At 42.5% G+C, this 13,204-nt stretch overlaps 1 protein-coding gene across 1 annotated transcript; it reads left to right on the top strand.

Moving 5' to 3' along the window:
• The first annotated feature begins 1,527 nt into the window (after positions 1–1,527).
• Positions 1,528–13,002, top strand: SRGN (serglycin). Its single transcript, XM_044298674.1, has 3 exons — positions 1,528–1,727; positions 8,311–8,440; positions 12,660–13,002. The coding sequence occupies exons 1-3, from the start codon at positions 1,646–1,648 to the stop codon at positions 12,823–12,825; spliced, it is 378 nt and encodes a 125-aa protein (XP_044154609.1). The 5' UTR covers positions 1,528–1,645; the 3' UTR covers positions 12,826–13,002.
• The last annotated feature ends 202 nt before the right edge of the window (positions 13,003–13,204 follow it).

Genomic DNA, 13,204 nt, shown 5'->3' on the forward strand with positions numbered 1-13,204 from the left:
TCAATGGCCCATCCTGATGTCTTTCAAGTGAAGCCTAGAGAAGCTATTGTAGCAAAGTACTTTGACTAGTGGCAGTCCTTCGGCAGGTCGGATATAGATGGCGCTCTGAGGTCCGACCTCAGAGATGGATATATATAGTTTTGATATGCCATAAATGTCTGTCCTTGGAATAAAATGTTAACTACACTCAGTAGATGTAATTAATATTATTATTGCTGTGTCCCTTACAGGTATATAAGAAAAATCTTTGCTTTTTCTAATATATCAGGCTACTTTCACACTAGCATTCGATCGGATCCGTTCTGAACGGATCCGATCATATTAATGCAGACGGAGGCTCCGTTCAGTACGGATCCGTCTGCATTAATAACTTAGAAAAAATTCTAAGTGTGAAAGTAGCCTGAGCGGATCCGTTCAGACTTTCAATGTAAAGTCAATGGGGGACGGATCCGCTTGAAGATTGAGCCATATGGTGACATCTTCAAGCAGATCCGTTCCCATTGACTTACATTGTAAGTCTGAACGGATCCGCTCGCCTCCGCACGGCCAGGCGGACAGCTGAACGCTGCAAGCAGCGTTCAGCTGTCCGCCTGTCCGTGCGGAGGCGAGCGGAGCGGAGGTTGAACGCCGCCCGACTGATGCAGTCTGAGCGGATCCGCTCCATTCAGACTGCATCAGGGCTGGACGGAGGCGTTCGGGTCCGCTGGTGAGCTCCTTCAAACGGAGCTCACGAACGGACCTATGAACGCTAGTGTGAAAGTAGCCTCAGATTGTTTTGCTAGGTACTCATTTAAAAAAAAAGGGATTGCATGCCAAATTCTTGTACACTCATGCATGCTCTTCACTCCATTATGGAAAATGAACCTGATGTTCCTGAGCTACAACCTCAGACAGAGACCTATCTAGAATCCCCAACTATCACATCACATGGAGGTGATTTGCCTGGTCACATGACCCTCCATCAGCAGCCATCTTATGGACAGGACCTCCCTGTGGACAGCACAAAAAACTTGCCCAACAAGGGGGCATACCTTATGAAATACAGAAAATGGCTCAGAATATTAACAAAGGCGATTGTTGCAAGTGTCATATAGTCATCTGACACACATTGATGAACAGTGACAAGAAAGTGGATAACCCCTTCAAATAAGTCGAGGGATCAAGCTGTTAGTCTATTCACTACTGTCACCTTTACCGGAAATTACGTTGTCAATGTGTTTTTTAATTCTTGCAGTGTGATAAGACAGAAATGTTCTAATCTCCACTTCTGAAAAGCAAATATTCTTTGTGCTCTTTTCTACAGTAAATTGGAATTATTTCATGGTTTGATCTACTTCAGCTTGTTTTACTTTATTTCACAACATTTCTCTTTCCAGAACTGAAACCACTAGAAGCAATCAAATACAAATATCTGCAAATGTCTAAATATTCCATGAGAACATGATGTCTCGTGTTTCTCTCTCACCACCTATTTCCGCAGAATTTGTCACCGTAAGTTCACTTGTGTTTTAACATTTGGGCAGGAAGCTATGACAAATTTGGGGTTGGTCTTAGTGGTTTTAGTCGGAAACCTTTAGTAGCTGGGGAACTATCTAGCTACTCGTATTCAGAGATCTCATCTTGAAGCTGTGAAGAATTCTTGACAATGATGGAACTTCTGTTTTTCAACAGCAAGAAAATGTTTCTCTCGTTCTGCGTTCTCCTCGTTGCTGGAAGCCTTGTACAAGGTAAACTATTTTATCACTTTTTCACTCCAGGAGTGTGGGTATTATATACAATGAACTGGAAGTAATGTAAGGTTTATAGGTTGGGAATGATGAAATCTCTGACTATGTCATGTTTAACCGGGGATCTATAGCAGTTTATTGGTAAGAATGGGATGACTTACATTTTTTACCTTTTACAAAATTAAGAAGGCACAAAATGACCAAGGTAATAGTTTATTCTTGACATAAACAATGATTTTGCCAGAATCTTTGCCAAAACATTTCAGCAATCACACATGTTAATAGCCATTATGTCGATTTTGCCACCACCTTTACACATTTAAGATAACCTTATCAGGTCCAAGGGACAACATTGAAGAGAGCAGTATTTATTGTGTAATCTTCTTTTTCTAATTTCTATATAAAAAAATAATAATGATAATCTTTATTTATATAGCGCCAACATATTCTGCAGCGCTTTAAAATCGGGGATTTTTATATCTGTTTGAAAAAAATTCCATGTATTTTATTCCAGTAAACAGAATGCAGAATGATATTGGAAAACCAAAAAGAATGAGTAGAAGGAGGGCGAAATCCCATCCAATGCCGCGGCTGCTTTAGTGCAAAATATAGTCAATATGGCAACAGTTCTTTTTTTTTTCCTGGCTATAATCTTATCAATAATTCAATTTATTATGGTTTTTGGGATGGTCTTTTAAACCTCTAATAGCGCACTTACATTATAGGAGGCTGCCCTGAGTTTGAAAAATACGGTATACTGGGGACATACACTTAGGGCTCTTTCACACGAGCGGATCCTGTGCGTGGAATCCGCTGCGTGAAAGAGTGCCAAGCCCCGTTCCGGACAGCAGAGACACAGAGCATTAAAGGGAACCTGTCACCTCCAAAAACCATCCCAAGTCGCCAGCAGTACCTGACAGTAGCCAGCAGCGTGTTTCAAACGATAATTTTCTTCCTGAAGGCCGATGCGGCTAAAGCTCATAAAACGTTATTTTATCCCCTGCCGGCGCGCTTCTCTAGTCATGCTTGAAGTCAAGGGGGGCAGCAGCCTCCTTGGTTCAAGTCAAGATAACCGCGCCCCCTTCCCTGCCCCTTCGCTGTGACTGAGAGTCGGCAGTTCGGCTGGCTTTGCCGAATTCTCTGTATAAGCGCTGTCGGTCAGGGAAGGGGGCGCAGTTACCGTGACTTGAAGCAAGGAGGCCGCTGCACAACCATGTTAATGCTCCGTGTCTCTGCTGTCGGGAACAGGGCTTGGCACGCTTTCACGCAGCAGATTAGGCTACTTTCACACTTGCATTTGGTGCGGATCCGTCATGGATCTGCACAGACAGTTCCGTTCAGATAATACAAACGTCTGCATCCGTTCAGAACGGATTCGTTTGTATTATCTTTAACATAGCCAAGACGGATCTGTCTTGAACACCATGTAAAGTCAATGGAGGACTGATCCGTTTTCTATTGTGCCAGTATTGGCTCAGTTTCGTCAGACGGACACCAAAACGCTGCAAGTAGCGTTTTGGTGTCCCGCTCCAAAGCGGAATGGAGATGGAACAGAGGAAAACTGATGTATTCTGAGCGGGTACTTATCCATTCAGAATGCATCAGGGCAAAACTGTGTGAAAGTAGCCTTACCCGCACGGCATCCACTTGTGTGAAAGAACCCTTACACACACTATTTTTTGGAAATTAAGAGGAAGGCTGATTCATGTGATGACGCCAATGAAATCCTATTTGTTTTTATTCTCAAGAAGTTTTAGTGATTCTCATAAACGCGAGTCTGTCATCTCCACTGATTGTGTGTCTGTTTTGGACCGAGCTTAAAATGCCCGTCTCTTTATTTGACAGTCTCTAGAAGAGCACAAAGGAGTCATTAATGAACTGAAAATCTCAACTAATAATTCAAGATATGTGTGCAAGGGATACATCTAAATTCCAATCTTAAAGGGAAGCTGTCAGAAGTTTTGACCCTGCAGAACTGCTGACAGTGCTAGGTCATGGATAGTTGCTTAACGATACCTTGGTCAGTGCTTTTATTATCAGCATCACAGTAGGAAAATAACTTTTGACCAGGCGCGCCCTGTTCCCACAAGTGCGTTAACTTGAAGTGCTTCTCTCTCAGCCCTTCCCCTCTGCGTTACAGCTGTAGCACCCAACCCGGAGACCGCCATAGCAGTCCCTCAGAGGGGAGGGGCTGTGGAGCAGCTCAGCGCAGTAAGCAGTGTGAGGGACCACCCTCAGGGAACTTGTGGGGGTGTCATGAACCAGATTTAAAGTTCTCATGCACAGTGATGTTGATGATAGCATCACCAAAGGTATGTTTTCCATGGCCTCTACCTAGTCGACACTATGGAGGGACTCCCTTGGTAGCTAGGAAACCGTAAAGGTGTAGGTTAGAAAGGTAAGGCGTCCAGTGCAAGGGGTATGAACAGTAAAAAAGGCACAAGTAGGATTTGAGCAGGGGAAGACAACCTAGATATATACCGTAAATGAATTTATCACCCATTTATCACCCATTTATCACCCACGCCCATGACAGTTTTCTGGTGTAAACAAGTTGCAAACCTTGTGTTTGCGGCTTTTTAAACGCCATTGAGCCTAAATTTAGGCAGAAGTGGCATTTCTACGCTGCCCTTGCCACTCTCCCAAGAAGGTGCCGTGGGGCCCAGCACATTTATCTTCTTTCAAGCCAGCTTTCTGGTATAAAAGAAGACTGAAATCTACACCGGCTGCACGTAGGATATGCCTAATAGAATTTGCTGCAATAATATGGCAGATATACTACAATAGAAATAAAGCAGACCAGGCTAGCCCATATTCTGTGCTGATGGAACGTACACCATTATTGCATCACCCTTGTTATAGTTTTTCTTCTCTTATACTTCTGCCATCATACTTCCCCACTGCTCCCTCAGCTGCAACTTGGTTGTCTTGGATGAGTTGTTCACACAGGCGGACTGGCCATAGATCATACAGGGAAATTTCCTGGTGGGCCGATGCCCATGGGCCCAAGCCCTCCTCATGGCCACTGATTGGGTACCTAACAATCGAATGCTCTCAGCATTAATGTAGGAGCATCAGGTACTTGTGTTCCTGGCTGGCGGCCGCAGGTCCTCCTCCTGAATTCAACTGTATCGCTGTCTTCAGGATGGTGATTCAGTTGAATAGAGCAGCAGGGGTGGCAGTATTTTGTGCTGCACTGTAATACTGTTCGGTATTGCTGGCCCTGACTACTTCTGTCGTCCCTGCCTACTTGTGTTTCCCCACCTTCTGTCAGTTTGGACCCACCTACAACAAGTGGTCACTTTAAGTTTTTTTTACCAGAGTCACTTTAAGTTGCCAGTCTGTCCCTGGATGTTGATGCTATAGGAAGGAGACCCCCCCCCCCCCCCCTTCCTTGCTGGGCTGTGCTTTAGGGACCCACTGGCAAGAGAGATGCCCCATAAGTAGACTAATGACAAGACAAAAAAGCAGGGTTGGATTTTAACCTTTAAAAAGGACCTGTCACAGCTCCTGACATGTCTGTTCATCTATTCTTATGACTTTTTGTTGTGCCATTCCTTTGTTATTCCTACTAGAAGTTATGAATTAATTGCTAGCAGTTCACAATGAATGTATCACAAGTTGGGGGGGGGGGGGGGTCCCTGCATAGACTGATAATGGCAGCATTGAAACTACTGAAAGTACAACTGGTAACACCCATCTGGACCTTCATTGCAGACTGTAAGCAATTCATTCATAACTTCCTGCAGGAATAATAAAGGAATGGCACAACATAGAGACATAAGCATAGTTGCTACATGGGGAATGCAAATAGTTACTAAAACAGACATGTCAGGAGGGGTGACAGTTTTTAAGAGCATGGCAAAATATAAACTTGGCCATATATTAATTAGATATTACAGTGGCAACAGGAAATGCAGCCATATTTTCATCTAGAAATGAGCTTCGGTTATTCTGTAAGCAAGTTCTACCAGCCTCCTATTTCAACTTTTGCAGATATGGCCGTCACAACAAAACAGTAAAATACCAATACATCTGTCAAAAAATAAAACACCAGTACCGAACTTTGGTTACTGAAACTCTGATTTACTATTTTAGTGTATTCTGTTCCTTTTAGGCCTCATGCACACGGACATTGTTTGGGTCCGCATCCGAGCCGCCGAACCCATTCATTTCAATGGAGCCGCAAAAGATGCGGACAGCACTCCGTGGCATTTATATTGCCGACGCCCGTTCTGTTCTGCAAATTGCGGAAGGCAACACGGGCGCCTTCCGTTTTTTGCGGACCGCAAAAAAACTGCACGGTCGTGTGCATGTAGCCTTACTGCAATGTATCAATACTGATTGTTCAATTTGTCAGAGGCAATAGCTAGGTACAGATACACACACACCTCCATGACGTTGTATCCAAGACAAAACCAGTCTAACACTTCAACCCCTGTGTGGAGGTAGCCGATGGCGGACCTCCCCTTTATATTACTCACATACTTTGGGTGCCCTCTTAAGGGCAGAGCATAGTAGGAAACTTATAGCCGAGCTGCAACTTGAGTGTGAAGTTAGGAGGCAAATCGAAATAACAGTTTTCTGGGCTGCAATATAGAATTGTATCCTGCTATACAGTATCACTGAGGACGGCCACTAAAAGTGGCTTGCAAAAATAGTCACACTGTCGCTGAATATGTCAAACCATAAAACGTAGCTTCCAAGAAGTAAGATTAAAAGAATAGATAGCTGCATGCCAAATAAAGAGGTAACCAAATCCAGATACAGGGGTCTAGTCGCATGATGATGTCAGTGAGACGGGATGCTGCTCCAGTACGTGACGCCAGACTAACAGGCAGCGGCCACACAAGGGCCAATCAGACATTCACGAGTGATACAGGATCATGAAACCAGGGAATCAGATCCCTAATCACACTAGATGCTAAAGGCCAGTCACTGCATAGGTAAATGGAATATACTCTTTGTAAAGATTGTACTTCTATAAATGAGGACAACAAGTCATTATTTGTAGCCCTATGACAACAACAAAAAAAAATCTACAAACTAAGAAATATTAAAAATTCAGCAGCAGTGGTTAGATGCTGTATCTGTGAGGGCATCTCAACTCTCCCACAATGGTAGATGTCGGGAAAAATAATGATTGAGGACATGATCAGGCTTGTAGGTGAAGCATGCATGTTTATTGGGGAGTCCAGGAGAATATCTGTTGGTCAAGCAGCAGTTAAGCGCATATAGCATATAGCCGCCAGCTACTTGTCCTAGAATGTGGGCAGGCTTGGTTGTCTTCACTGGCAGAGCAGTCTAGCGGGTTACTGTACCTCACTACACTGCTCTACAATAGATGAGATGGTAAGGATGTGATCCTGCCTATGATATGTCAGAATGGCTGAGCAGCCTGACAGGAAAACTGCACAGTCTGATACTGGCAGCACTGATTGAATACTGTCAGACTGTACATGCACACACCACCATCTGGTAACACCCATCTGGATCTTTATTGCAAATTGTTAGTCTGGACTTGAAGAAGGGACCTCAGAGTCCTGAATGCTTGCCTTCTAACATCAATTATTTTAGTTAGCCTTTAAAAGATATCAAATTCCAATCTTTTATATTGTTTCTCTTTTTGAGAGCATCAAGACTTCTCACTACCGGCACCGACATGGTACCAACCCCTTTTCTTTTGGTTTCATACAAAAATACTGTATATAGAACACATATTAATTATACAATTAGGGGCTGTTCACATGGCAGGTTTTCCCTCAGAATTTTGGAGCGAAGTTTAAATTTTGCCGAAAACTCACCAGCGGCTGCGTCCTTTCTCCTTCCCACTAATTTTGATTGTGGAGCCGTAGCTTAAAGCCGTGGCCGCCCTGAGAAGGAACATGTCTATTGAAATGAATAGGAGGCAGAGAGGATGCTTTCGGCAAAAATTTGGCGCAGCTGTCCACTCCACAATTCCAAGGTAAAACCTTCTGTGTGAGCAGCACCTTAAAGGGGGTTTCCGGGAGTACAATATTAATGACTTATCCTTAGAATAAGTCATCAATATGTGATTGGTGAGGGTTTTTCTCCTACCACCCCCTCCAGTTAGCTTTTGGAGAGGTCACGTGTTTCAGGGAACGCTGCAGCCTCTTCCTAGGCCAGTGACACCATGTGAAACTGTTACATGACCTATTTGCAGCTGAGTCCCATTCGAGTGAATGGGCCTAGGCTGCAATACCAAGTACAGCCACTATGCAATGTACGGCGCTGTGCTCGTTAAGCTGTGAGGAAGCGACAGCACTCACCCCGAAGCACAGCAACCTCTTCAAACAGCTGATTGGCGACGGAGCCAGGAGTCAGACCCCCCAACTTTCAGATGTTGATAACCTCTCCTGATGATAGGCCATCAATAATAAACTTCTGGAAAACCCCTTTAACAAAAGTGTATTTTATCTCACCCAAGTTACATTACCACTCACAGAAAGAAACGTCTGCTGCTGCATGGCCAGGGTGTAATAGATACACAGTCAAGACTTCATCCTGAACATTCCCAAGGGAAAATACTCTTAATGACATAGTCCTGTTGAATCTCCTCCAGGTTTCCCTACAAGGACAGAAGAATACCAAAGGATTCGTTGCACACCAGAAGATAACGACATAGGTTGTCTTCAAGAACAAGCAATTTTTGATCAAGCCCAAGAAAGTAATGTAATTGATCGCAGTCCAATGTAAGTGCCTTACTGCCTTTGTAACTTTGTAAATATGGGACAGATTCATGAAAATGCAAGTGTACGTGGTTAAACAGGAAGGGAGCCTGGCTTAGGCCTCGTTCACGCAAAAGTTTTTTGCATTCCGTATACGGGCCGTTTTTTGCGTTCCGTATACAGTCCGTATACGGAACCATTCATTTCCATGGATCCACCAAAAATGGAATGTACTCCGTATGCATTCCGTTTCCGTATTTCCGCTTTTCCGTTCCATTGAAAAATAGAACATGTCCTATTATTGCCTGCAAATCATGTTCCGTGGCTCTATTTAAGTCAATGGGTCCGCAAAAAAAAACTTAACACATATGGAATGTACTCCGTATGTCTTCCGTATCCGTTCCTTCTTTGCGTAACCATTCATTGAAAATTTTATGCGCAGCCCAATTTTTTCTATGTAATTACTGTATACTGTATATGCCATACGGAAAAACGGAACTGAAAACACTACTGAAAAAAATACGGAAAAACGGATCCGGAAAAAAAAAAGGCCCGCAAAACACTGAAAAAGACATACGGTCGCGTGAACGAGCCCTTAGTTTGTAACACTCTGCGCCAAACATGCGGCAACATATTGCCACTACTTTTTGGTGCGAAATAAGCTAAATAATAGATGGTGAAAAGGTAAAGTGTATGTAAACTTTTAGATAAATTTTACTAAATCATATTCTAAATATGATGGGAATCATTTTTGTAACGTACCTTAATAATTTAATTACCTTTTTTTTTTTTTACTTTTCCTTGTGAAAGTCAGGCGCCTATCGTGGTTTGCAATCCGCACACTCGTACACCTACACCGCTGGGATTTCACTAGGGCTGGACAGGCAGGAGCACAGATCGTTCCTCATGCCTGTACCAGAGCTGCCCTCCTAAAACCCGGCCTAGATGTGCTAGGTCAGGCTTTAGCAGAGCGGGCACACGCAGGAGGAACGATGTGCTGCTGACCGCTGCTAAAAGCTTGTACTTATGTGGAAAGGAGGGCATTGCTAACATGTCAGCAGTGTACGAGTGTACGGACTGCAGAACGTGAAAGGCACCGGAACTTCAGGTGCCTATTTTGCAAGGGAAAGTAATAAAATAAATACAAAAAATGAAAGTAGATTATATAAATTATTTCCATCACATTTAGGTTTTATTAAAGTTTATCTGAAAGTTTAGGTATACTTTAGCGTGCATTCACTGTATTTTCAGTCCGCGTCCGTTACATATTATTTGAGGATTGCAGGCGGACCCATTCATTTCTATGGGGCCACAATGTCATTCATGTGCTGTCAACATCTGTGAGGCCGATCCACAAATTAAAGGGTTTTTTCACGATTTTAATATTGATGGTCATAAATATCAGATCGGCGGGGTCCGACACCCTGGCTGATCAGCTGGTTGAAGAGAAGGCCGTGCTCTGTGTGAGCGCAGCCTTCCCTTTATTGTTTACCTGCTCGCCATTGACATTGCAGCGGTGAGCAGGTGTAGTTACAAGCCGTCCTATTCACTTCTATGAGAGGGATCGTTCCTATACACTTGGATGTCGACGGCGCGCAGGTAAACAAGAAAGGGAAGGCTCTGCTTGCACGGAGCGCGGCCCTCTCTTCAACCAGCTGATCGGCGGGGTTGCAGAGTGTCAGACCCCCGCCGATCTGATATTGATGACCTATCCTGAGGATGGGTCATCAATATTAAAATCCCAGAAAACCCCTTTAAAGAAAATTTCCTATTCTTGTCTGTTATGCAGAAAAGAATAGGCATTTTTTCAGTGACGCCCACGGGATGCACATGCGCCACATCTGTATTTTGCGAACCACAGAACAGATACGGTCGTGTGAATGCACCCTTAAACAAGTTTGTAAAGTTGCACCAAATTCATTATCCCACATGAACCATGGCTGAGCTCTTGTACTGCCGTGTCTGACTTTTCTTTATAAATGTACTTTTGGGGTCATTTATCAAACTGGTGTAAAGTAGAACTGGACTAGTTGCCCATAGCAACCGATCAGATTCCACCTTTCATTTTCCAAAGGAGCTGTCAAAAGTGAAAGGTCGGCTGTGATTCGTTGCTATGGACAACTAAACCAGTTCTACTTTACACCAGTTTGATTAATGACCCCATTTGTGTTTTCTCTCTGGAGTCCACAATGTAGTATATATATTATATACTACAAGAAAATTTTGACTAGCACATTCATAGTCACAGGTGCACATCCATAAAGCTAGCATGCAGGAAGCACACAAAAACAGGTATGGCAGCACAACATTTCACACACAAACAATAAAACTGGGAAATAGGGATTATACTAAATTAAAGTGGTATTATTCCTACTATAAATGAAAAAAAATAGAAGCTCTCTGCGCACATTTTTGATCAAACAAGTGTCGGGCCCATCTACCAGGCGTCAAGGTGACTTCCGCAGATGGGTCCCTAACACTAACAGAACTGCCTCTCCTGGGCTTAACCTAAGCCTCCAATGTTCAGGGTGGTGTAGGAACCATCTACATTTATACGCTGCTCAGAAGCCGGGTATGCTCGGTGCTAATACACTAGAAGAGCAGTTATATAGATTACTATACTGCATGAGGAGATAAATGAGATGTGATGGAGGACAGTTAGATGAGGGAGATAAGTCAAGATAGTTTCTATGACAATGGGAAATTTACAGAGATAACTGTAAAGGCAGACAGTGCGTTGAAGGATATCAAGATGATATTAGAGAAGAGATATTTGAAGGCTATAAAAAAGGGAATATGAAGAACGTTGAAGGATGTGAATATGGCAGCTGTGGCATGGTTAGCCAGGTGTCACTGTGTAGTTACAGCCTTAGAGTAATTTATATTCTTAAAGGGGACCTGTCACCATGTGAATCGGTACATTATAGAGCAGGAGGAGCTGAGCATAGCTCTGTTGCAGTTTCCAGTGCAGTGTTCCTTTGCAAGGAAAAGGCCTAAGGGGCATCTTGGGATCAACGGAGGTCCAAGAGTTCAAACCCACACTGGTCATAGTGTTATTTCCTAGTAGTATGTAAAATTAAATACTTAAAGTGGACCTCCCCTTTCAACAAACTTTGCATTAATCAATAGTACTGGGTGAACATGAGGAATAACACTCTTTATGGCCACTATATGACTCTTATCTGGATTATTTTTTTTAGCAGTTTTCCAGTTTAGCATGCTGAATGTCTAGTTTTTCAGCTCTCCCAGATCTAGTGGGTGGAGACTAGCATCCATCCACTACACACAGAAAGTTGATGAGAATCTGCTTCCTAACCTTCCCTTACTCACCTAGAAGCAGCCCCAAGATCATGGATGACATTACACAGTAGTACTGACCTGTATGGTTGTGGATAAAGCACTTGTCCTGAGATATAAACTTCCTATTTAGCTGCAGTCTCTTATGGAGTCCTGTCTCACCCAAGGTTTGCTTGTTCCTCCCCCATCCCCTCTCCATAGACTTGTATTGGCATGTGTAATCTGAATCTTCAGTAAGCTGCTCTGTCCTGGAAGACTTCAAGAGAATTTTCAAATAGAAAAACATTTAGGAAGGGGATAGGTAAACAGCTGATAACAGGAAAACTAGACATTTTTCTCTGATTAGGTATATTACAAAGTTTCTTATGGTGGCTTGTACAATTGATTTATGCAAAGTTATTGACCATTTAAGCCACATTTAGACAAGCAATCTCCAAAATGTCCACACACCAGCAAAACAAAAATGAATATATCTATTTTTTCACATATATTTGGTGTCTATGTGTGTTCCATTTTGGATGAGTCTTGAGGGAAAATCAGACCTAAATGGCGTGTGCTGCAGTAATGGTTGTCCATGCAGAAAACTGCACATTTGAATTGGCCAATTGACTATAATGGGTCAGTGTTCAGTCCAGGTGATATCCATTCTACACTCACTTGGATGTGAACATCAATCATCTGAATGAACCTCAAAAACATCAAACCTTAGTTAATGTTGGTCCCTTTCTGAAATTAATAAATGTTCAGTATTCTAACTGCAGTGAGAAACATCATATATTTGTAGTTACTTTGCCAAGCCATATTTTCAGTAAGAAACCAAAACTTTCCTTAGCGGGATTTCCCCTTCAAAACAACTTTTGCTATATTTTTTCACTACTTTTCAGTTACAGTGGTTAGAAGTAAACCACGGATGAAAGTCACGTGACTATTTCACAATTTATTTTAGATCCAAGAAGGTCCAGACCTATGTTCCATTTTCTGCAGAAGATCTTGGATCAGGAAACAGCCCTTATTCTGGAGAAGACCCTGGGTCTGCAAGTGAATATGCTGAATATTCTAACGAGATAAAGAATTCCAAGCAACAGTTTTATGAGGAAAATCTTATTATTTAGCTGCAGATGAACATCCTACTTAAAGGCATATGGAACGGGAAGCTGGAAATCTTATTGGTTCCTACTTATAACTGGCTTCAGTTTTTGTTTTCTTTAATGTCTGTTTCAAAACAATTTCAAACCTTTACAGTTGATTTTATCTTGTTACATTAAAATGTATGTTTGACTTCCGCTCTAGCCAACTTTGTGATGTGATTTCTGAAAATTAAAAAAAATATGCATACAAAATTATGAAAAAAAAAGTAATACTTTAACTGTGTCAAAAGCAATCAAAAATCGTGAAGGAACTCTATAGCATCCTCTACTGGAGATTTTACATGCTGCTGATAAGATACAAAAATGTTTCTTCCAGTTAAAACCAGATAGTAACAATTTATTT

The sequence above is a fragment of the Bufo gargarizans genome, chromosome 6, assembly GCF_014858855.1.
Source record: "Bufo gargarizans isolate SCDJY-AF-19 chromosome 6, ASM1485885v1, whole genome shotgun sequence".
In the NCBI taxonomy this organism is placed as follows: domain Eukaryota; kingdom Metazoa; phylum Chordata; class Amphibia; order Anura; family Bufonidae; genus Bufo; species Bufo gargarizans.

What these genes read in the sequence shown, in the direction of transcription:
- SRGN (XM_044298674.1), top strand. Translation starts at nt 1,646, where the DNA reads ATGATGGAACTTCTGTTTTTCAACAGCAAGAAAATGTTTCTCTCGTTC. An exon ending in TGCTGGAAGCCTTGTACAAG is followed by an intron (nt 1,728 to 8,310) that starts GTAAACTATTTT and finishes AATCTCCTCCAG; the next exon opens with GTTTCCCTACAAGGACAGAA. An exon ending in GTAATTGATCGCAGTCCAAT is followed by an intron (nt 8,441 to 12,659) that starts GTAAGTGCCTTA and finishes AATTTATTTTAG; the next exon opens with ATCCAAGAAGGTCCAGACCT.